This window comes from Emydura macquarii, unplaced genomic scaffold (assembly GCF_026122565.2).
Source record: "Emydura macquarii macquarii isolate MOO-44397 ecotype Brisbane River unplaced genomic scaffold, CSIRO-AGI_Emac_v2 contig_587, whole genome shotgun sequence".
In the NCBI taxonomy this organism is placed as follows: Eukaryota; Metazoa; Chordata; order Testudines; family Chelidae; genus Emydura; species Emydura macquarii.
Window position 1 is genome coordinate 5,294,925 of NW_027130724.1, and position 25,904 is coordinate 5,320,828.

The 25,904-nt window shown below is 39.2% G+C and overlaps 1 protein-coding gene across 2 annotated transcripts in view; it reads right to left on the reverse strand.

Annotated features, from left to right (window-relative positions):
- TOLLIP (toll interacting protein) overlaps positions 1 to 25,904 on the reverse strand; it is a 60,670-nt gene that overhangs the window by 10,875 nt on the left and 23,891 nt on the right. The window contains exons 3-6 of one of the 2 annotated variants that reach the window (XM_067540565.1): positions 19,257 to 19,439; positions 15,036 to 15,188; positions 13,188 to 13,278; positions 3,366 to 3,386 (exon numbers count right to left, since the gene is read on the reverse strand). In XM_067540565.1, the coding sequence (XP_067396666.1) occupies positions 3,366 to 3,386; positions 13,188 to 13,278; positions 15,036 to 15,188; positions 19,257 to 19,439 (448 nt within the window). The remainder of the gene's footprint in view (positions 1 to 3,365; positions 3,387 to 13,187; positions 13,279 to 15,035; positions 15,189 to 19,256; positions 19,440 to 25,904) is intronic. The other variant, XM_067540566.1, reaches the window with a different exon arrangement.

The window sequence follows — 25,904 nt, forward strand, 5'->3', positions numbered from 1 at the left end:
TCTAACATGCCATCTTCTCCCTCATTATAGCACAAATTGTAGATAAGTGGTTTTGAAAGTTTTATATCACTTTAAATTAATTTAGTGCTTGGACTATTGTGACCAACTACACTGAATACCATAAAAAATAAACAATATACAGTGGTATTGATTTTCATACCATGATGAAAGTTTACTTCATCATCTACTGTATATTCTCTATATGTTTTGTCAGAATTTAAAGTATATTGCTTTTAAATAAAAAAATCCAGTATCACTCCTGATTCACATGACAATCTGCCTGTTAAAAAATTATCACATTTTAAGATTGAATCTTTTATAAAGAAACTGCTTGACACAAAGTAGCTTCAATTTTATAAAATTAAGATTAGTACGATGCCACTTCATCTAACATATACTGTATAACAGCTCATTTTTCACTGACAAGCATAGACAGAAGATAAACAGTATTAAATGTTTTCAGTGGAGCTGGAATTGCACTCTGCCATTGTGCTCTTGCTTCAATATTGCATAGAAAGTATTATAAATTAAGAGCGGAGAGTCAATTCTCAATGTATCAGTGTAACTGCCGTGGCAACATGCTGGCATAAGCAATGACATGCCAATATATAAAATGAACATGTAAAATAGCAAGTCAGTTGATAGCATATTGTAGTCATTTATGAACAGCCGTGGAAGCAGCAAGGGGAAAAAAATGTATCCAAATTACACACAATGCATTACACAAATATTTTGCTTCTTAGTTTCTAGTTCAGTCAAGTGCCTTATGTTTATTTCTCTTCCTGAAAAGTTTTATCTAACAGAATGAAACATGACACTACATAAAATAATTCCTTACGGACGATACCATTTTAAGAGCTCAGAGGAAACTCCACTGGGGAGAGCTTTTTGAAGGCATCCTACTCATTTGTACCTTTAAAATTTCCCTAAATGTTTACTTTTCACAAAGACTCACATGTATCAGGATTTTTTATGCTAAAAACTATAGGCTATCATTTTATTTTTAGAACATCAAATTCTGTCTGATCAACAACATACCAAGTTATGGCATTAATTGCAAAATGGACATTGTGGAAAACACGAATATTCTCCAATCCCACAATAATTCTGGTGCTCTGGGCAGACTAACATGATAGAACCAATCCAATCAAGTTGTTTTATATTTTATTTACACCATTTTATCTGGAATTCAGGATGCTAGTAAATGGCATCTGATTTACTTAAGAAGAAATCTAGCCCTTCATGAAGACACTTGACTGGACTTTTTATACTATAATCAAATTGAGGATGTCACAATATCTATTTGAGAGTTAAAAATTAAAGGTTAGTTAGTGTGTATCGCTTTGACAAACTGTTCAGGGGAACGGGAGTTGTCTGTTAAACTAGTGAGTAAGGCCTAGGTTCTCAAAAATACTTAGGCACCTACACCCAGACTTAGGCACTTCAGTCTGAGTTTAGGTGCCTAAGTCCCAGTTTAGGCTTCACTCTGATTCACAAAACTCTTGCTGAACCCTGCAGGCTTCTAAACTCACTCAGTGTTTAATTTTTTTGCAGCAAAAAGTTTCCTGATGCCTATGTTTCTGCCCCTAGGCATGCACACTGCTGCCTCAGTCTAGGGGTTTGGAAGTCTCTCCCCCACATAAGCACCAGAACAATACATAAACCAGGGGAAGACTTCAGAGTTCAACAAACTCATTTGCAGGGCCTGATCTAGTAGGCATCTCAGTGACAGCCTACTGGACTGGGTCCCTCAGGCAAGTTCAAACAAAACAGCTACGGAAGAACTTCCCTCCTAACTTGTAGCACAGTGGTTAGCATTCCACTGTGGAGAAACAATCACTGGGAGTGGAGGGGGAGGGAGATGGGAGAAAGACAGAGCACGTGGATGGACAGACACACACAAGCATGAGAATGATTTTACAGCTTGGTGGTTAGAGGACTTACCCAGGATGTGGGAGACTCAGAATCCAATCTCTCTGCTCCAGAGACTAATTATTCATCCACAGTGGAATTGCATCAACAGAAACAACTGAAGGAGCCCCACATTACAGTATCTCATAGCTCACTGGTTAGAGCACTCACTTGAGAGGTGGCAGATCCCTGTTCAAATAAGTTTTCATTGGGGGGAGGGGAGGCTTGAACCAGGAATCTCCCACATCCCAGAGTACCACCCTGCCAACTGGGCTAAAAACTAAGAGAGATATCCTCCTCCACCCCCTACCTTTTTGGAAAAAAACACTGAGGTGCTTAACTTCAGAGTGTTCACAGCTGAAAATTGCTAGCAGAAATAGGTAGCTCCCTGCAGCCCAAACTGAGGAACCCATCTCAGTGAGAGGGGAGGGACTTAGCACACACCTCTCTTATTGGTATCTCCCATTGGCTAGCTTACATGGCTCCCTGCCTAGCATGCTGGCTTTTGTGAATAGCAATTTAAGGGACCAAATCTCTCCCCATACAATATATAAGGAGTCTAGATGCCTAACTTGGGTTTTGCGAATCATGTGTTCCTGTGATTTTCTAGGCTCCTAAAAGTTAGATGCTGCAAGGCTCAGCATCACAACAATGCTGAAGTACATTTGTGAATCTAGGCCCAACTGCCTTGAGTAGAGCTCTCCCAGAAACAGGCATTAGATGACTTGGTTAAGACTAAATCAAAATTAATATTGCTTCCAAAAGGCACATGGTGGTAAAAAAGCTTAAGCATGAGAATGCAAGATGTAAGGCTTCAGCCCAATAAGTTAATAGGGATAGGGAAGGCAAAGAAAGGCTAGGACATTGGAGAACCTTCTGGTGCATGAGCTTCCAAGAACTTACTGAAGTCTCCTCCACTCCCACCACAAAAAGAAATCCTACAGTGGCATGAATTGGGATATTCCCCCTCTCCATCTATAAAAAGGGAGAAGTGCAAAATTCTATCTGAACTAACTCACAGGGCTACTTGAATCAAACACTGACAATGACTTTGGAATTAATTTTACATCTTTACAGCACAGCTTGCCTTTGTGTATTGATTACTTTAAAAAGGCTATTAGTATATAGGAAAACTTTATTACTTTCATACTGTTTTAGTTTAAAAATCCTAAAACTAAATGTTTGTACTTGAAGACACTACTATAACTAATCCTGCTTATTTTGAAGTCTCTGGGGAGAAAAAATGAAATCTCTAAAGACTATTAGCACTTGCAACAGGGCAAAGATGCCTTTATAGCTTAAAACAGATGTATTAAAACTAGTATATTGTGACATCCAAGTGCAATGCCCTGTGGTACAATATGCTGTGTATAAACGCAAAGCAGTTTCAATGAGCTCATGCAAAGATTCTTGATCCAATAGGATGGAGTGAGATAAGAGCTCAGAAAACTTACCCAGAGCAAAGTACTCAAGCCCTGAGGATAGGTGGAAAATGGGGGGAAGGAATAAGACATGGAAAAGAAACATTAATCTACTTTTTACCAGGAAATGAACAGTTTACCCTTCAAGGATGAGAGACAGGCAAATTCAGATACAAGCAGTCAGACTATGGATCCCAGCCTTCATAATTTCAGTGTCTCTTAATTAGGTGTAACTTGTTGCAATTCTTTGATCAGATTTCCTGAAGATATATTTCAGAGGTTTGCAGAAGTGGTGATTAGAAAGAAGGCTTTCTATCTAGACTGCAATTCTCTTGTTGCAGTGAGGTTTATTTCCTCCATGAACGGCAACATACCCCTGTAGCACTACATACAAATACTTATTACTGACGTGGACTAAGCTAAGAAAGCAAGACAACTAATAGACGTTAACAGACTCATGCTATTATAATAGCCCTTGGCTTTCATATTATAATAGTCTATTGCAGATTTTTAATTTTTTTTTTTATTCCAACCAGAGAGCTTTTACTTAAAAATGGTCCCTGCAATCAGAGTTTACAATTTCAGAAGAATGAATCTCCATAGATGAAAGTATCTCTTGTTAAGATGAACAAGAAAGTGCAGCCACAATAAGATTAGATTAGATTTGCCTCCTTGGTAAGAGATACTCCATGCCCTTGATGGAGAATTAACGATCCACTTTTAATATCTTGTCTTGCAGGCATCCTTTTAGTCAAACAGGAGTGAACTTCCTTTACAGCCCGTTAACACTATTCCTTAGCTGGCTGTAGAGGTTCTATTTGATGAAGCAAGCTCCTGTTGCTTAGTCTACTGCCTCTGCTAGACTACTAGCTCATCAGTCCAACCATTTGGGAGTCAGGCACTTAAATATTTTTGGGCCCAAGTGACTGGGTCTGTGAAACTATATAGCACCTTGTAGATCACTGGCCTAGCTGACCTTGCAAGACAGAGTTTGGAGGGTTTTATTTGTTTTTTTAAAGCATAGTGCTTTAGCAGTTAGATTTTCAGCAAAACATTAGCGTAACCGCCAGCACATTCCCACTCTGCAAATCAAGGAGAGAAAGCTAGTCATTGGATGGCATAAAAGTGCTTTTTTTTACTAACAAAAAAATGCTCAAAAGTGAAGTTTAATATCGTGCACAAATATTCTATTGTTGTTTCTGCTCCAGACCTAGCATAGCGCATCTCCCCTTCACTGTGTAAAAATGACCCCGTTAACATTTTCTTCCTGGGTATATTTTGAGTCTCATCCCACTTACTGTCGTGACAAACCATTTTTTCTTTACTTTTCACTCCAGTTAGTACTACCAAAGCACGGTGGGAGTAAAAGAGATTCTTTTCTGGCTTGGACATCAAGATTAACAGTCCTGTTTGCACTAAGTTCGAAATGCAGAGTCTTTTACTGATGAATGACCCAGAAAGATCTTAGCTTTACTTTATGATAAAAGGTTGAGTCTGTTTAGAAAAAAGTTATTTCTCTTTTAAATTATGGAAATCAGACAATTTTACAGATTTTTAAAAAAAGAATAGCAATTTAACTTTTCTGAATAGGCATTTCAACCAAATCATGAGGAAATGTTTATTGCTCTATTTCAGACACACAAAAAACTATCAAAACTTTGACTTATGACTCTGTCTGCAAGATCATTGCTGGAACAGAATGACACCTAGTGGCTATTCACTTAATTGCAGATCTAGTTCAATGGGAGAAATTAAGGGTATGTGCACACTGCCATTAAAAACCTGCAGCTCAGCTATGCTAACTGGCTCAAGCTCATGGGGCTCAGGTCACAGGGCTGTTAAATTGCAGGGTAGATGTTTGGACGCAGACTGGAGCGCAGGCTCTAGGATCCTGCGAGGTGGAAGGGTCCCAGAGCTCAGGCTGCAGCTTAAGTCCCTTATACCACAATTAAACAGCCCCTTAGCCCAAGTCAGCTGGCATGGGCACGCACAGGTGTTTAATTGCAGTGTAGACATACCCAATGAGGTTTATTTTGAAGTGTTTAAGATTTTCTCTATGATTCCAATTAAGGGGAATGAGACTAACATAGCTAACTGCCTTGTGGCCTTTTGAAAATCTGGGGTAAAAGGATGTGGGGTAGACTGTTTTGAGATAAACAAATATTACTTTCCCTACTAACTGTGTTTCTGAGATGATGGCCCGCATGGATTCACTTTGCAAGAAAAAAACTCTTTTCAAGAAGTGTCCATGGGGGCATTTTACACCTGTGTCTTTCCAGTCTCACTCAAGTAAATAGAGGGTGTAACTCCAATTGATGTTTGTCAGATTCTGAAACAGTGAGGAAGAAGATAAAGCAGCATAGATCCACTAGTATAACTAACTTCTTCAAACACATTCGACATAAACCCCCCTTGCAGGCAATTGACAAGAAGTCCCCAGACACAAAGGAGGTGAATCTGAAGCGTCTTATTTGACTAATGATTGCAAGACTGTTTGACTCAGAGTATCTGATCCACAGGCCAAATTCTAGGAGTAACACTGCGTGAAAATATGGATGGAACTTCAGATAGTATCTCTGCATCCCTGAACAATGAAGAGACTTTTCTGAGGCATGCATTTGAGGCCTGGTGAAATGTACCTTAACACAGGGGTTCTCACAAAAAAAATTTTGGTGGCCTCAGGGTGCAGCTACCAACTCTTGCAGATGGTCGCTCTGACACTTTTTCCTAAAATACTTAAATCAACTTTAGGAAAAACAAATATATGTTTGAACAACAGGCAACACAATGACATAATTACGTCCAGTTCATGTAGGATTACAGAATACAGTGGAATCTTGCACCAATGAAGTTATAAACCAGGTGCACTCATTAAACTAAGAGAAAGATTACATTCCTTGGCGTAAATCAAGTCATTCATAATAAAAGTGGAACAGCACAATAATAAAATTCAGATCCTTTAATCTTGCCCAGATAGAGAACCAGATCCATTTCACAGAACCAGATCCATTTCACAGAATGTGGATTTTTAGATAGAATATTTCCTCCTTTCAAGTAAAATTTTCTTGTCTTTTCAAATTCAGTCTAAACTGGCCAACCAGCCAACCACTACGCATAGAGCTCAAATCAGAATGTAGAAACTTCTGGGTCAGGAGATCTGCCAAACTGAGCAGAAAAAGAGGGAGACTGGAATTCCTAGCAGGCCAGAGTACAAAACCCCATGAACCCAGACTGGGTGATGTTCCCATCATCTCTAACATGCTGTGGAATTAGAGAAATATCTGGCTCCAGTCAATGATCTTCTGTTGGGATATTTTAATATTGTCTATTCCTGGGAGATTGAGAACTATAGGGGTGCTGTAATGGGCACACTAATCCAAAAATTCATGGCCTTCCACCATAAGTATGGAGATGATACTGTCATGGTAAAATTATGCATAATTCACAGCAGTGTTACGGTAAAAAAAAAATAGATAATTTAATGCTATGGTCACGGAGATTTTGTGGGATGTGCTGCAGTGCATTAACAGTTCATTAGTTCACTGTGAGCTAGTCCCATTTGAAAGAGGGCTAGGTCAAAACAAACTAAAATAGTTAATGCACAGCAGCTGATCAAAGTGAACTAAAACTGTTAATGTGCAGCAGCAAGGTGCCTGTAATTGGGAAAACTCACAGGTTCTGTGACAAGGGTGACCACCGTGACTTAACCATATGCTTAAGAATAAGCACTAAGCTGGCTCCGCTCTGATAGTTATACATGGTAGTAGTATCTCTTAAAATTGGAGATAACACCTTCAGTAAAAGTGGATTGGAATGGGACACTATAAACAAGTTATGGTTTAAACTAGTATAGTATCCAAGACCCACTTGTCTGAGGTAATGCCATTCTAGCAACTCTTTCCTTGTTCCTATACTGCTGATGAGGCTGAGCCATCACCACCCAGAAGGACAAGGTGGTAGTGGTCAATAAGGGTATGTTGACTGACGACCTGAAGAGTCCAAAAAGCTGAGGGATTACAAGGAGTAACCATTAGTACGTCTACAGAAACATCTAGAGTTGAGACAAGTAGATAGCACCTGAGCGGAAAGGACCACAGGAGGAGCTTTAATTGTATCCTAGATAACAGATATTGACCTCTGGAGACCCTGGGCCACAGAACTTTCCTCTCCAGTGTGTGGTACAGTTAACCCATGAAAGCGAGTTGTAGGAAGTTTCCTACTTGGACCTATGGAAATAGAGAAGAAAGCCAGAAGAAAGAGCAGCATGGACAGACAGACCTGGCAGTGACGGAACTCTACCCATTGTCAGAAGGAAAAGCAGGTGACGTCAGACAGTCAGCACTATGAACTGACCCTCCAGTGTCCGGGCATTCCACAGAAGGTTCCAGAAGCTGGTACCTGGATGACAGCTCCTCCAGATGATCAATACCAGAAGACAATGCGCCCAAGCCACCTCAGAGGGGATCCAGTGCAGGCAATGCTTGAAGTTTTCCTTTCCTAGATCATTTTTCTGTTTATCTATCCCCACAGCGCTTGATTTAGGGATTTTTTAAAAAAAACTAAAATCATTTCTGATGATGAACTGGCCAGACGCATTATCACTATCATTTCCACAGATAATCCTCTGGTTAGAATGGATTTCCCAGGAACAGCTTTAAACACTCAAAAATCCTAAAAATACTACCACTAAGTAACTGAAGAGGCTAGACTTCATATTAAGTGTTTACTGTCACTTTTATTTTTAAAGTGATCAAGTGGAATATCAATTACTCTTTACATTCAGTATCTCTCTACTACTGTTCTGACTCACTTTGAGATTCTGTCCAAGATTCTAGAGATTATCAAATGCAATATGTGGAAAGTGGGGAATTTACCAAATTATTCTTGACAGCTAAAATGTAGAATGACTTATAAACTATTCAGTGCAACTATTAAAAGTGTGATTGCACCAAATGTATTTTCTGGGGCAAGTATCACATTTGATACATGCACACCTTTTGAAAGACGTGTGGCACTAAATTAGGGCTAGTCTGCACTTAAAACTTACAGTGGCATAGCCACATTATGTCAACAGCAGAGAGCTATCCTGACAACATAATAAAATCACATAAATGAACGGCAGTATCTAGACAGCACTGTCGACACAAGCACTTATGCTGGCACAATTTATATCGCTTGACGGGGGCAGAAGGAGGAAGATTCACACCTCTGAGTGACAGAAGTTTTGCCAGCATAAGTTTAGTGTAGATAAGGCCTTACATCTCAAAAAGGGTGGGTGGTAAGGTGAAATGAGCTCACCAAATCCCCAAATCATCTCAGGATCTGTTTAACTAGACAGGCAAGACAGCTGCACTGAAAAGTAAGGGAACAGACATTCCTTGGGGACAGAGAGTGAGGTACTGTCATTGCCCTTCCTCCAGGGATTCCACCCGGGGAGCTCAGCTTAAAAAATTTCAGCCATGGCTCCATAGGAGGCTCACTCGCATAGGTTTCCCCAAGAGATGTGCAGAATCAAGTGAGCAGTGAATGTAGATGGCTTCCTTGCGGTGCTGAAAGCACCCTTCTGCAGCATGGTTGGTGGAATCCAAAAGGTCTAGCCCATGATATGAAAGACTGCTGTGACAATGCATCCTGGAAGAACTAGCTTTCAATTAATTCTACTCTTCAGGACTGCTGCTCTACCCTGAAATAGAAATATTTGCTTCTGAGCCATACAGCAAAAAGACCCTTAAAGTATGAAATAGGGTATGTTCTGAAACCAGATCTCTTGAAAAAAAAAATAATAAAAAGCTAGCTTTTCCAGTTTTTTCCAGCCAATATGTATGGAAACTTGGATTAGGTAACATTCAGCGAGATCTTCAAAGCTTGCAATGCACAAAGTGTAAAATGAGCTGAAGAAAAAATTAGATTTGGAATTCAACTCCCACAAAAAGTCAGAAGCATTCAGTAAAATTCATTAGAAGAAAAACATTAGGGTTTTTTTCTGTTTTTTTAAATAAAGGAAAAATCTGACATTTGTTAAAATAAATGAAGCAACTCATGATGGTCTGAAAAATAAGGAATTGTTTAAGTAGAGAGGCAGGATTTCCTAATACTTTCATTCACAGTAATAATAGAGGCAACAAAAAATTATGCAGGAGTACAGTACTACATACAAGTATGCCATGGCTGTGGAATAAGTGTGCTACTTCATACATACCAATATAGGTATCTTACCAGAAAGAACACTAATTCCCTAACTCCTATTTCTATAGTACAGATGTTTAATACAGCAAATAAATACTGCCATATGCACAAAACCTCAGATTTCTGCGCTTTTCTGCTTAGAGGAGTTTTATCAATAAAAGTTCTTGAAAATACTTTTTGAAGATATTTGCAAATTAAATTGGAAAGGTGATGTGGAAAGGGGCACCTGACACTAAGTAGCGTGCACACCACATTACAGAAAAGCACTCATCTTTCACTCTGAAGAAAGTTTAGTTCACATGTGAAAATGAATCTCAGGTCATGTCTACACTACAGACTTTTGCTAGCACAGCTATGTTGGTCAGGGACCACGTCTTCACACCTTTGTGCTTTTAAAGGTATAACTTGTTTTGTTGGTAGAGGCTAGTTTTATGACAGCAGTGCAAAGTGCAGCTTTGCCAGCTTAGCTGCATCCACATCTGGAGTACTTTCCTAGTATTAGTATATCAGTACTCCGACACCGAAAAGCACTCCTAGTATAGGGGTGGTCTTTATGAAGCTGAGGCCATGTCTGCACCTTTAGGTTTCTGATACCACAAAATTACTACAACATGCAATAGGACTAGGTCAGACAGGCTAGCATTGCAATTTTTGATTCAGCTGTTTGAGAAATTCTGTACAGCATTCAGTTGTAATATCCCAGGACTAATTCTTATCCCCTTGTTTGCGGAGCATTGAAATTATCACAAATATTGTATATGAAGTATTTTTATTACATTAATGATTTTGAAGCTACACGTATTAAATTCTAATCGAAACAAGCAAGAGCTGCATATGGATTTGGTTCATATCATAATGGAATTGCACTTCAGAGTATATGAATTATAGTCAAAACTAGTTAGTTGGCTGGTGAAGTGAGGTCTAACACTCAAAAAAATGACATTTCTCTATAACAATAACTGTTGAATACTGAAACTAATGAATTCCAAGATTTCAGGGACCGTTCTCTCAGTGGGCAGAATCCTACTGATCTGGTGAAAAAAATTGAAGCCAAAAGGAGGAAGTGGGGGGACACCTGGAGCTCCAGCATCTGGTTAGCAGAGCCAGCAGCTTCAACCACATCTGTAAGTTGTATAGATCAAAGTAGCAGTTGCTGGCAGCCATTCCAACATAATACCATTCCCCTCCCCATTTTAGCTCCTGATACAGTTTAAAATGTTGATGCCCTGAAAGATTTTTTTCCCCACGAGAGAAAGAAAATGAGAGTGGTGAGAAGGGAGTGCACAAAAAGAGACCCTGGCTGGGGGGACCCAGAGCCATCAGCATGAGGGAGGGGTTTGGGTTGCAGGGAGTCCCTGAAGAGGGGGATGTGGAAGTATGCCAGGAGTACCTACTGTGTGCAATGCACTAGGACTTCAGAAGCAATGAAGTGTGCAAACCTCTAATATATTCACTGTTTAATGTTGCAATCTTTCTATGTGCAGTTATTTCAAACGTCTTGTATAAATTACTACTGTGGAGCAAGTTTGCTTCCACATGCCAGGTAACAAAGAGGAATTTAAGCTTTATATTAACTCTAATACACAAGTTCTGCATCTGATTTGGGTTCAGCCCTTAGTGCTATGATCATGCCTTACCCATTCTGTCACTTATCCACATGGACTTGTATGCATTTATTAAAGTTAGTCCAAAAATCCACAATTAATTCAATCTTTCCCTTGGATGTACAGATATTGACACATTATATTAGTCAGTTACTACACCTGAATCCATTTCCATATTATACCAGAATGAAGCTTTTAAACACCATTTGTCCTATCAGAAATAAAATACCACAAAAAGCCTATTAAATAATTTAGTGCTGCTTCCAAAGTTTGAAAGGCAATTTCACACCCTAAAGTTGATTTTTACTACTTTTAAAAAATAATAAAAAGGCCTCTGTTTCAGAATGTAGGTTCTCTCCTTGCCCCACTTGTGTACAATTATGCAGTGAATTTCAGCAAAGGAAGTCCCACGCTAAACCCTCTGAAGAAGTTGACCTTCAGCTAGTATCAGAGGTTCTCAAACTGGGGTTATGACCCCTCAGAGGGTCATGAGGTTATGGGGGGGTGGGGGGGAATCACAAGCAGTCAGCCCCCTGCGCATGCCAGTAAGGGTGGCATGGTATGGCAGGGCAGGGCAGGGCAGGGCAGGGCAGGGCAGGGCAGGGCAGGGGGGAGAAGAATCACAGCCTGAAATACTTTCAAAGGAAGCCCCAGCAAAAAAAGTTTGAGAACCCCTGAGCTACTTTTATATTCTGGGCTTCCTTTTTAAACAACTCATAGGTAGAGTCTGTCTCTCTGTGAGCACAGAAGACCCTACCAACAGAGTAGAAGTGGTGCAGTTCTGCTACACAAGGGACAGGATTTGGGGAGTCTACAGGAGCCAGCACTCCCTGTGTAATAGATCCCTTGCTCAGTGGAAGCTTCCTGCGCACCACTGTGCAGAAGGAAGTTGGGAACCACTTGATCTGCTGCCATACAGATCCACTGACAAATCCTTTTGGGAAGATGGGCACAGATACAAAGGAGATTACTTGAGTCTGGAGGCAATATTCCCAAATTGCAGAACAGCTCTGATGCTCCTCTATGGTCTATGAGAAAGATTCCTTCTGCCCTCCCCAACCCTGTGCCTGGGGAATTCCCCACTGCATCTCCCTACTTCCATGGGCCATACACTAGAATGAGCAATTGGGATTTGGAACAAAGAGCACTCCCCTCTTCCTCAACCTCCAACGCAAGTGACCACCATAATGCTCCCAATCTCTGGTGGGTTAGAGAAAAGCATCTACTTGGGCTGGTAGCAGCCAGCATAATATTTTAGTATTTCTCTAGCAGCTTCTGAACTTCTTCAGAATTTAAACTTATTTAAAAAAAGAGCGACTAAGTATTATAGATGAAACTGAATTGATGCAAGCGTTACCTGCATGAGTATGCACAGAGAAACAAGACCAATGAGAGAGGTGTGAACTGCCCCAATTCATTTCAAAGCCATTAAATCTGAGTCCTTAATAGATGACTTCAACAACAGCATTAACTATTTCACTCCAGGAACATCCTTTTACTCTGGAACTGGCTGGAGCACCACTTTTAAGTCTCTCATTCTGAATCCTGCATATGGTACGGAAAGCCAAACATTACATGCGAAGACGGGATCTTCCACTGTGCCAGCCTAAGGCCTTGTCCATACAACAAAGTAGTATTGTTTACACATAATATGTGAACAATTGTATTTCTGTTAAACAGATTCCTAACTTATTTAGGGCTTGTCTATGCATGGAGTTATTCTGGAATAGCTATTTTGCTTTAAATTCACACCCTTCCTTGTTCCAGAATAATTCTTGCGTAAATTAGCCTTGGTTTAAACCTGAATAAACCTTTTGCACTGGTTTAACTAACTCAGTTTATAAAACACAATGTAAATCACACAGATCAAAAGCTGACTGACTCCACTGGGGTTTGGTTGCTCCCCTGCCTTCCCTCCGCCAACAACATTACACAGTTGAGAAAGACCATAGAACAGATACTGTCAACCTCCCCTGACACAGAACACAAGAGAAATTCAGTAATTATTCCTTCAGACTTCCAAAATGATTTTTTCAAAACCCTTAAGGAAGGATGAAGAACATACCTGCAATAGGTACATATCCAACTCCTTGTTGGTATACTGTGGGCATCAGGACCACTGGCTGGGGCTGCATCATCATGGCAGTTGGTAAGGACTTGATACCAAAAGGATGACAGAAAGAACAGTTAAATATAACTAAAGTGATAATGCATTTGAGCAAAACCTTCAAGTCCTACTAGTCAATGTACACTGACTAATGCCTAGTACAGCAAACAATTAGTTGGCAATAATAGATATGAAGTATCACTTTTCAGGAAGTCGGCTCTGAGTACCCAAAATAAATTGCCATTTGAAAGAATTAATCTAAAACCCATGAAGCCACATCAAATTAAGCTAGCTTTTTATAACAAATCCCACATGAAGCAACTGAATAGCTCATTTATTAGTAAGAAGTAGGAAATAATCTGAATTTCCAAAATTATTTCTGCACATCTGCTCGTGAATTCTGCTTCATTTCACAAACTGTAAAGTTTCCACAATAGAGTAAATTCTATACAAAAAGCTTTAATTACATTACTATTTAAATGAGATGCAATTTCTCAAAATCAAGTGAGAGCCCAGCTGGATTTATTTAGAAGAGCTGAAGAACATGAATATTTGATTTAAACTGGTCTCAATTTAGACACACTACGACTTTCCTTACTAATATTCTCACTGATCAAAGTTAACTAAAGATCATGTTATCCATGTCCACAAGGGGATGTACTGAATCCTGCACAGTGTTTAAAGGTTAATAACGGTCCAAGGCTCCTTGAGCCCTTGGATCTTGTTCAATTATTTGTACTTTTCTAATTGGCAATTTTTGCAGGCAGTGCTTAAATCATTCAACAATATCTACCTAAGGTGATCTAAATTCTGTGTAAAAATGGTCAAATATTTGTCATAACCAATAAAAATAATTTGGATCCCAGGGTTTTGAGCAAGTCAAACTGAGGATCCAGTTGGTCCTTAGTTTGCAGAGTCCTTCTTGGTTAGGTTCTGCCATCCTTACTCCCCAAGTAATAGTATTTAAGAGTAGTTCCACCATTCACTGTAAGTACAGGTGGTAAGCGTCTCCATCTGAAGAATACCATCTGGACCAAAAGCCATCTTATTTTTACAAACGCAAAGATTTCCCTGCATCTTCTCCTTGCAAAAGTTTTTTTTAACCTATTCTTATCCCTGTACAACTTATGATGTTATGAAATATATAAGTCTCCAGTTGAGTATTAATCTCATCTGGAACGCCTGTCTTTACTCTTGTGTCTGTAATATAAAACCTACAGTCTTCCATGTGAAAGTAAAAGTTCATTGTGAATTTTGAGCTCTCTCTGCCTTCAACCTAAAAGATTAAAACTTGTCATTTTAGGAGCACGTTCAGGGCAGGGTAGTGATCAAAGTAGAAAATGATCAGCTAAGCCTATTCAAGCAATCAGGAATACTACTATTCACATTATTTGAAAGCTAGTAGGGATGAAAGATTATATTGTTTTATAAGCAGCAACAGTTTCAGAGAGTTAGAAAAACTAAACTTCAGCTGTAGATAGAACAGCCTGGAGGACTTGTCTGTTTTGAAAATCAGGAAATATGAAGGGCCTCTGAAAGAACTGGTATAAGATTTTTCACTGTGTGCACAATCTTTTAGGATTACATTTTCAGTGTTTATTGATGGGATAGTTAAAATATTAAGTTCACTTACATTTAGCATAGGTACCTGTTTATTTCAGGGATACTAGTACATCAATAGGCTTCAACAAAATAAAATCTACATGCCAAAACATAACAGAACAATTCAATAAAACCATTTCCTCTGCTCTGATCCCCAAGAAAGCCACCCTCCACATCTTGAGGGCAACAATGCATTTGGCTTACCGTATAAGACATGACCAAGTTAATCATTCCTTCTTTGTCATCACCCTGCTTTCCACTCAGACTATACCATTCATCCTCCACCTTTCCTTGTTTCAGAGACTCCGGAATAGTAATGTGAGTCCAAGCGATGCGGTCATCCATTGAAAATGCTCGCTAAAGGGCATTAGAAAAAATATTTCTGATCAAATTCACAGCCTTCTCAAAAATAATTCCTCAACATAACTCCCGATTAATGATGTTCTTTGAACTCAAGTCTCAGTGTCACATTTTCTCCATTTCAGTTTTAAGCCATCCTTTGTAACACAACTTTGGCAGCAGAAACGAACACCGGGCTGTTCAGCCAATAGTCTCTGAAAAGATTTTTCCCTACTGAAGATTTTATTTCAGCAAGGATAAGGCTAAGTACACCTTTCAAAAAGAGGGTGTATGGATTTTCTACATGGGGAGTTCGGACAGGGCAGCGAGAGCTTATTACTTTCATATCCACAGACTGAATGTGCTATAAAACAGCAACATTAACATCATTATGGACTGTACATGACAGCAACTGCAAAGTGATACACATTGTAGGTTCTCAAATGCTGACACATCAGAATGCCTCTAGTTGCACTGTTGCAATGTTGAACTATTAGCCACTCATTTATCCTCACTATTGTAGCTCACTACAGGATCCAAACTATATAAAGCTGGAAATCAACTTGAGGAAAATAATTGAATTTGCACTTTACACAGAAAGGATGGCCTGGCATTTACCAGAGATGTTTTTTTACTGGCCAGGAAAAACTAGTTAGTCTCAGTTTAAGGCATTTTAAAAATTGTTTTGTTAATGCACACCACATTACACTTAATTTTAGTAACATTCTAACTGTGGTTACATAACACAGTAGATTCATAGATTAATTTAATTTAGGGCTGTGTAAATAAAAAGGAAACTGCAGTGTGCATAATACTAATGTGTGTCAACACTAAACATTAGAATGTATGTATATATTTTGGTTTGGTATTTTCTCAAGGAAGTTAAACAAGTCTGACTTATTTTCAGTTTTCAATATTATACAAACAAAAGTCAAAAACATTCCATTTTATTGAAAATGGCAAGGCAGAGTTGCAGGCTTGAAGCATTAAGCAATCAGAAGCATGCAGAGTTACAGATTACCGGTCCAGGTCCATTTGGCCATGTAGCATTCTGCAACAGAAGACCAACTTTGATGTATTGATAGACTGAGCCTATTCCTCAGTTTTGAATAGATTTATCTAGTTTGAAAAGATTTGTTCTATGGTTGCTGAACTTGCTGGACACTGATGCAGTTATTTTCCCCCAATTTCCAGATTTAAACAGATATTTACCTGCACCCTGTCCTCAACTAGTTTCTCCTGGGAAATTGCTAACTCTGTTGCATAGAAAATTGTTTCCTAGTTAGAATCTTGAAATGGAGTCTCCAAACCCACCCTCAGCGAAACCTGTTTTACTTTTGAATGCCTTGATTGTTCACATCAATTTTCTTTGGAGAGATGCCCATGTGTCAAAATTAACCTTCCAAACAGGAAGCATTGAAAGCCCAATTGCTTGACACATTTAAATCAAAACTAGACAAAAGCATTAAAGAACATACTGAAAGGAGCAATCACACAATGCAGCAAGATAGATGAGGAGGTAACTTGTTATGTAGTCTGATTTTTATGATTCTCTAAGCCAACACAGACTTGTTAAAACAGCACTAGATACATTTACTAGAGTAGAATTTTTCCTCACCACTGTCTAGTACTTATAAAGCTACAGGAAGATGTTTGTGTGAGGGTAGAGCATGTATAATTAAAACAAAAAGTTGAGAGCCTACCAACACTGCCTCCTTTTTGAGGAAGCATATGCTTTGATTCATTTGCAACCATCTCTATCCATTCACCATACATCCACATATCTTTTAAGATTCCTAATACCACAGAATGTAAGCACCTACCAAGTATCTAAAGATAGAAAATACATGTTCTTCATCCCTAGAAAATAAAAGATAAACCTTGAATAGTTTGTAGGGATTCTCTTCTGAGTGCACACGCATGGGCTCGTGTGGAGAAACTGAGGGTAAGCTAGGCAGAAATGAGATTTATGTGTAGCTGTCAAATTATTTGTGAGCTTGGTGGTCATTTCTCTTGTGGGAGTGAGTTCCACAGGTCCAGCTCCTGTGAAAGTTCTGTCTCCTGCAATCATAAGCTTCCACATATCTGTCACAGAGTCATTGTTCCACAGGAATACCTCTCATGAAAATTTAATTTTTTTTTATTCAAGAGGCTATCAGCTCAGACAGTGAAGTATTCAAAGTGAACTGTTTTGTTAAGTAGATAGGCTATTGCATTTTTTTTTTTAAACCAGCTGAAGCTTTTTAAGGGAAAGTGGTTTCATTTCTACATTTAACAAATTTCAGTAACCAAGGGAGGAAGTCACAAATGCACAAGTAACCACAGTCAGGTCCGAGTCCTAGAGGGTCACCATCCTCTGCCCAATCAGTTATTTTTCTGTGGTTATCTAGGTATCCAAGAGCAGCGAGGAATCCAAAAGGACCCAACAGCTGCAAACCAACTTATTCTAAAGGAAAAACACCCTAATAGTGGGGAATGCTATAAAAGGAAGCAAGTTCTTCAAGATGCTTTTCACCAGCACCATCTTAGTCTTGTCTGGGTTCCAGATTAAGACAACTGCTTTGTAGTGAGCCAATTTCACTTATGTATTGAGAAATGGACCTATTTACATTTGGTATAAATGAGAGCTCTCCTAATTTCATACAGATGTTGAACAACATCAGGGGACAGAATTAAACTTTGTTGGATTTTACAGATGAAAGCCCTAGAGATGATGAAATGCCCACCAATAATCTTCTGGATTCAGTCGGAGGCAGGATCTAAACCATTTCAATGCTTCCATTTGGTTCTGCAGTTTCTTGAGATCAGGACAAGAGTATTTGGCCATCAGTAATATCAAGTGTCACAGAGATCCAGTGAGTATAGATATACGTCCTTGTCTGTGAGTAGGTGACCATTCACAAGAAAAAGCGTTATTTAACTACCATATCATGTCTTGAACCCTAACAGAGGAATCCAGGATACCAACAGAACAAAAAGGTTTTGGAGATTGTTAGCTTCTTGATCGCTTGTTCAGAAAAGGGAAAACAGTGTGTGAGGTCTCTTGGGTAAAGAGATTGTTTCTCCATTGCTGATCAGATTATTTATGGGCAGATTCCCCTCGAAGAAGAGCTTGATGGCATCTATTCATTGAGAAACCTGGTGTTCTCTGCCTTGACCATTTGAATAGTTTAGGATTCCCAAGTACACTATATCCAGCACATGCTGGCCAGAAGATCGTCCACCTTGACATAAGACAATTACACTGAAAGAAAAAGCTTGAAAGCTATGAAAATAAATGTGATTTCTCACCTGAAAGGCACAAGGTTCTAACAGGTTACATTATAGAGAGCTTTCTAATGTTGCTGCCTCTCCCACACATGCACCAGGAGCAGCAGGGAAAATTTTAGGCGCCAACGATAGTAAGTACAAGCAGCAGAGAGGAGCTGGAAGGAAGAGATATTCAACGAATGAAGTGGGAGGCAGCAATGGAAAAGCCAGGAAGAAATTGTAGCTGCTAGGAGAGAATGCCTGATGTGAACCTGGAATTTTGGCTCCTAATTTGTAAAATGAATTTCAGTTACTAGAACCGCTTAATGGAACCATTTCTGACTAATTCAATTTTGTCTACAAAGATTATTCTACACTTAACTGATTTACTGTCACCAAAACTCATATCTTGGATTAAAGCTATAATTTGATCTGAGAAGTCTTGCAACATTATCTCCCAAAGAACTGTACAAGCAGCCTATTTTTAGTATAGATAAAGTGCAGAATATAAGAATGCTCCTAAAATACTGCACTGTAGTATTGACAGAGTATTCAGAAACCACTTCTTCATTTTCAAGCTAATACAATCTGGTGACAACCCCAATGTCATCCCTCCAGAACTCATACAATTACATCAGAATCTCAGCTACCTTTAAAAAGGCAGTGTCTCTCTCTAACTGTTGTGGTTGAAAAGAGATGTGAAAGTGTGATCCACCCACACAAAAAGAAACACTCCAGGTGCTGGTGTAAGCCATTGGGTTGTGTCATCTCAGTCCAACTCTGTAAACCACAGTCCAACTTCAATCCAGCCAATCAGAAATAAAAACAAATTCTAACCTCATCAAATATCTCAAGATAGAAAGAGTCCACACCCGGGGGAACAGTACACTGAATAACTTTGTTCCAGCGTGGGTTCTTGGCTCCATTGTGCGCTGTAGGAGTTTCATACACAGCATAGCCAAGTCGTATCCGACAGTATGGATCCATGCGGGTCATACCATAGTTCTTTGCCAGTTTTGCCTGGGGAAAAAACCAAAAAGGAAAAAATAATTTTATTGTTTATTTTCTTCATTAATTCTTATGAGTGAAATCTATATTAGTTTATAAAGAAGTCTGTTATAATAGAACGAGAATACTAACTGGGTCCAAATAAATAAATATGGTTAGCAAAAAGAAGCACCAAATTTAGAGTAAAGGTTATTTAGTTGCAAACCAACGTTTTAATGGTTGCCAACCAATGAGAATCAAGCTCTCTTTAGGAAAAGAACTAGAAAATATAAATGAAACACAATTAAAGTCAGCAATTTAAATGTTTTCTTGCTTGCTGATTTAAATCAATCCACTTTAGTAACATCTAAGAATTTATGTAACACACAGTCTGCCACAAAGCATTGTAACACTTGTATCTGTAGTAAGTAAAATCCCTCACTGCTTTAAAATAAATTCACCTTGTGCACTGTCTTAGAATTGTATTGTGTTTATGTAGGTAGGGACGATCTCAAGCTAACCAGCAGCACTCAAACAAAATGGAAGCCCAAAATTAATTTGTGGATTATAGTCTTTGTTCCTCTGGCCTCTCATAGGTAGTTTGGAATTCCTTGCCACCACATAAAACTGTCATATCTCATGTAGTGCTTGAACCACATCTGCATTGCAACAAGCTGACCAGGTATGAGTCTTTAGTGTACACAAGGCTCCTACATCTTCAGGCAGCATCGCTGGTACAACTGAATCTACACCATGGACTTCTGGCAGAGCTATGCTAGTCAAGGACATGAAGAGGCATGATCCCCGACTGACAGTCATTTTACTATACCAGTACAAACCACAGCTTTGCCAGTAGACCTATTTCCACATTAGGAACACTTTGTTAGTATAGTATTCCTACACCAGTAAAGCATCCCATTGTAGACATGGCCACAGTCATTTCTACCACCATTTTAGGTAACATGGCTGTAAAGTAGGTTTTACCTACATTTAAAAAAAATGTATGGTAAAAATAGGTCTGCTCCTGGAAAGATTCTTTACATCAAAGGCTCCTACTAGTTCAGCTGTAGGAGTGTTAGATTAATAGGTTTAAAAAAAAATAAAACAGTTCTCCAGTGCAAACAGGGCTTGAGAGGTTAAGGTAGGAAAGTTAACCCTGTAAATTAAGCTCCTAACACACTTTAAAGTTCTTAGGTTAACACCTCACTGGGATGTTTAATCAAGGGGAAAAGAGGGTTCACACTTTTGCAGGACTTGCATTTTAAGACAGCACAGTGTGCAACAGTTTAGTGAAGGATTAACTGGGAAAATATTTGTAAAGTAAAAATTATGCTTACACAGCATATAGTAAAAAACCACAGTGAAATCCCAAAATGTTGATATACACAAGGACCTGTGCATCATAAACAGCTAACACTACTTGGTTTTCAAGTGTATTGATTAAATCTGCTTTAAAGGTATATCTACACTACAGGGACCGTGTCTGCATAGCTATGTTATCATAATCTCACAGAATAGACAAACCTATGCTGATGGATGGAAGGGTTGCCCCTCCACCCCATTGGATCAGGAACACTACCGCCCTGAACAATGATAGCTAGTTCAACAGAAGCATTTTTCCCCATCAACATAGCTGCATCTACAGTAGGGTTTACGTTGGTATAATTATGTCAGCCTGGAATGTGAATTTTTCACACTCCTGTTCAATGTAGCTATGTCCATTTTAAATGTACACCACTGTCAATAACTGAGTTGTGGGTGATGCGGGCTAGGGGTTGAAGCAAGAATCTTGATTACCAGTTAGATATGAATCCGGACACAGCGGGTCCAAGGCAAAGTCAAAGTCGTAGCCTGGCATCGAAAACCAAAAAGCCTAAGCCAAAGGGTTAACCAGAGTTTGAGTCAGGAGGAGGCATTGAGGGTCTGAGCCAGGAATCCGGAAGAAGTTGAGAGTTAGAGCAGGCACAGTCTAGGGCTGGAATATGGCTAGGCACAGTAGAGGCAGGGCCAAGATGAAGTGCAGCTATGGGCCAGGAATGCACTGAGCAGGACTAGATAGTTAAGCTTAGTAGCAGTAGCAATCAGCCTGCAGATGCCTTCAACCAACCAACCAGATAACACAGGGCCAGCTGTGCTCAGTAGGTAGCCAGAAGACTAGCTCTGCTGCAAGCCAGGCCCCTGACAACCTGGCCTTAAAATAGCAGTTGAATTATTCTCAGTGTTTTACTGAGTGTTCTAAATCTTTAGGAAAAGATCTGTATAAGTCTGGGGACAATTTTGGGACAAGAGTCTGTAGCCTTGTCCATCTCATTTCTACACTTGCATACCCTTACCACCTACCCATCCCAGTTTTAGAGAAAAATAACTGTAGCAGTTATGCTCAAAATCTAAACAACAGAGAAGATTAACATGTTTGCTTTGCTAGATTAAGAGCCAGTCGACAAACAAGATGCATTGTAGTATTTATTAGTACTTGCCCATTGAGTACATTTCATGCAACAGAGGCCTACACTGGAAATTTATATAGGCATAGCTATGTCTCTTGGCGGTTTGAAAAATCCACACCTGAGAAACGTAACTACGTTGATCTAACTTCCGCTGTACACAATGCTAGGTTGACAGAAGAATTATTTTGTCAACATTGCTACAAACCCTGGGGAAGGTGGATTTACTACAGCAATGGGAGAACCCCTTCTATTGCTGTAGTAAGTGTCTACATCTAAAAATGCTACAGAAACACAGCTGCAGCTTTGCTGCTGTAGCATTTTGAGTGTAGACATACCCAGAGACTCAAATCACTGGGTATTTTAGGATGTTGCAGAGAACTGATAAGACAGAGCATGGGTCTTTCTACAGTTTTGCTATTAGAGTCTTGAAGAATCATACCAGGGGACATCAATTAACTTCATTCTTCCTTCTGGTCTACAAGGTGCTTGCTCACATGTTCATAAAACCAGGATTTGGATTAATACCAATGATGACACTGAAGTGCAATGTTACTGTGTTTAAAGATGTTAGTTACATCATTTAGACATGCTGCCTTAAGACAAGGCAATAACAATTTCTCTCTCCAACACTCATTACAGGTTTAATATTCAAGTTTGTGTGAGAAGCATTGTTGAGTACAAAATTTGTTGAGTACAAAATAATGATTAAACACAATCACTGCACTACCAGTCTACAAACTCATCAATATGGAAGAGCACTTTGACATCTTGAGTATGAAAGGAACTTTATAGAACCAAATTATATTCTCTCTGCCATGGTTACTCTCATTTTATCCCAGGCAAGAACTCCTGATTTTCCACACATTTCTTCATTCTGAATCATCCTTTTCCTCTTCAATAGTCCTCTTTCACATCTTCCAGTGGCAGGATACAGTTATGCAAGGGGAGATAAAACAGCCTCCATCTTTCTAGACAATAATGCCAATCCACAGTCAAGACTACCACGAAGGGTACGCTCAATAGCAATAGCAGGGAGACTGGCTAGACAACTTGAAAGATCCATCTCACTTCTGTAATTTGAGTCAACTAATTCTCTTTTCTTCCCTCCTCATCGCCTTGTAAACACCAGGGTCCTCTCAGTTTAACATTTCCAACCCTAGTCAACCGATGTATCCCAAACAGCAGTCTCTCTGCTGGCCAAGTGATTAATTTGTAACTTGCTGTAATCACTACTTATCTTCATCATTATAAAATACATCAAGAGAATCCCTTTTGAAGTGCCTAACAAGTGGATTTACTGTAGATGAAGCTACTTCTAAAATAAATGACAAAATTAAAATGTGTAATTAAAAATATACAACTTCACTTATGTTTGCCTCTACATTTCCTTGGCCACAGCTTCAACAAAAAACATACTGGATCAAGTCACATTTTAGAATTTATTCTATTAAAAAGGGAAGTTCAGGACTTTTCACCTTCAACTCTCCTCCTGGATTTGAGCAAATAAATATTAATACTGCTAGGCTTTTGAAAAATGGAAATGAGAATTTCACGCAGAAGCATACAGTCTATTAAACATTATTTAAGATGTCGCAGAGAGAAGATCTGTGTGAAAAGAAGAAGCATCTCACTTTCTACTGTCACGTGCATTTGAATTTTAGATTTTAGACATTTTATTTTGGAGCAAACTCTTACAAAATAATGTGTAACTGGTCTTAAGCAAGGAAAGTCCTTGCCCCACCCTCAACCTAGAACATTAGGAAATGCCCCCAAACTTTAATCATGAGTTAAAGTTGCGCATTCATGCCCATCTAGAATGTGGCTAAACTTAAACCCCTAAGGTTAAGGTACACCACACAACACGACCTTAATTCTGCCCCCTGGAGTTGGTAATACGTCAGCTGGTAGGGGAGAAGGAGGAGTCATATGTACATCTGAGGAAGTTCTAAGAGAATGTGCCATTATTTGTGTTGTGCTCCACAGATTTGAATTCCAGGATTTATCTGCAAGCACTTAAACTGCCTTCACTGTGTTAGATGTAGCTGTACTGAACAGTGGAGGGGTTAGCTGAAGCAGCTTGGCAGAGTTGTGACGAGAGGTGAATATGTATAATTAAAGAATCAGGTATGCCTCCTTTCAGCTCTAAGTTTTGCAGGCTGTGTCCACAGAGGTGTACAAGCATGCATTTCTGTCACGGAAATAATCAACACTCTGATGGCAAACACGATACTTGTCTCCAGTGCTTAGTGAGGCGTAAGTGAAGACAGTGACTCCTCAGGGCAAGAATGAAGGAATGAAGACATTCAGCAAGCCCAGGATGGTTTGTTTGGTTAGTAGTAGGGGTTCTCCTCATCAGCCCTCCTCTCTGTGGAGAGGCAAGCATCAGCCCTACAGGCTGAGGATCAGAGTAGAGATGCAGGAACAGTGCAGTAATGTGGGTGTTTGAGGAAACAGGTGAAGACTCCTGCCCTCACCATGCCCCATTGCCCAGTTCTGATCCCCTCCTTTTCATACCATTCTTTAAGGCAGTGGTCCAACACACTCATGCTGTCCCTCACTGCTTGACCCTCCCACATTCCCACCAAACTTGTGCAGCAGAAAAAGTCATTTTAAACTGTTGGACTCTAAATACTTTTATTTTTATAATTTTAAAAATATTTAGTCCAGAGACACAAGGACTAGTAAACCAGTTCCTACTAGCTGTTTTTAGTGCCAACTCAAAGATGTGGCTTCTATTACTTTAGTCACAGGGATTCTTTTACACACCTTAGGGGACAACATGATCAAGCGAAAGAATCACAGTTAACAATTGTGTCTATTTTATTAAAAAATGGACACATTAAACAATACACAATTGACCAAACATATAAAATGGTTATTTCTGTTACAATCTCTTCTTTTCTCTTGGTAAAAGAAGGCCAAAGTATATTTCACAAAATTTAAATCATTATCTAGAAATGGTTAGATAAAGAATGTTTATAGATGGACAAAAATTATGTTTTACGGCAGGTGGACCTGTTTATTCTTAATAACCACCTGTTTAAATTGGGCATAGTAAATAATCTTATAAACCGCTGAGTTAGAAATGATCTGCAAACTTGACACATTCAAACTGGGTTTAAACAGAGATTTGGAATGGCTCTCTCATTACAAGAGGTAAATTGCTTTGCTCACCCCTTCTCACTTCCTACTCAATGACTGTCATTAGACCTCGAGTACCCGGCTTTCATCCACCTCCCCCATTGTTCTCTATGCACTTGTATATGTATATGATGATCCTATGTTTCTCATTTCTACCTCTGCATCTGATGAAGTGAGGGGAGCCTCACGAAAGCTTACGCCTGCTAAAATTAAATTTGTTAGTCTTTAAAGTGCCACAGAACTCTCATTGTTTTTTCTATATACTATGCAATCAAAGAAAACATTTAAACCGGTTACTTAAAGAAAAGATATTTAAGGAGCTGTCCTGACAGGCCAATTGTGAATATTAAGAATCTTAAATCTAATTAAATCCCACGCTCTCTCTGTTTACCAAGATTTAGCACCTCTTCTCCCCAAGAATACATGCTTTAGTCATCAGGCATATTTCACACAGCCCACACCAGAGAACAGTGTAAATATTGTGGCTTGGGCCCTGAAGCCTAAGGGTGGGGGGTGATTTTCAGAGATTGAGCTCCAACCTGAGCCACAAGTTCAAAGCACGTTCTACACAGCTATTTTTATTGTGATAGCATGAGCTCAAGTCTCTCAACTTGGGCTGGGAGGCTCACTGTTGTGGACTGTGTAGACATATCTTTGGTGATTAATAGGAGAATTTTTTAGAATTTAAAGTTACAACAGCAATATCATACCCCATTAAAATCATTACATGAGTTTTAAAATCTAATCTCTGAGCAGTGTCTTAAGTCAACTTTCTCTCATTAACCCATACTGAAGTCTTGGGGAGATCTTCCTTGGGTTCGTTTTTTCTCAAATCTTCTGTTTTCCTTAGCTGTTTGTGGCAGCTTGCTTGGAGAGACTGACAGGATGAGTTGTGGAACGCTCGCTGTCT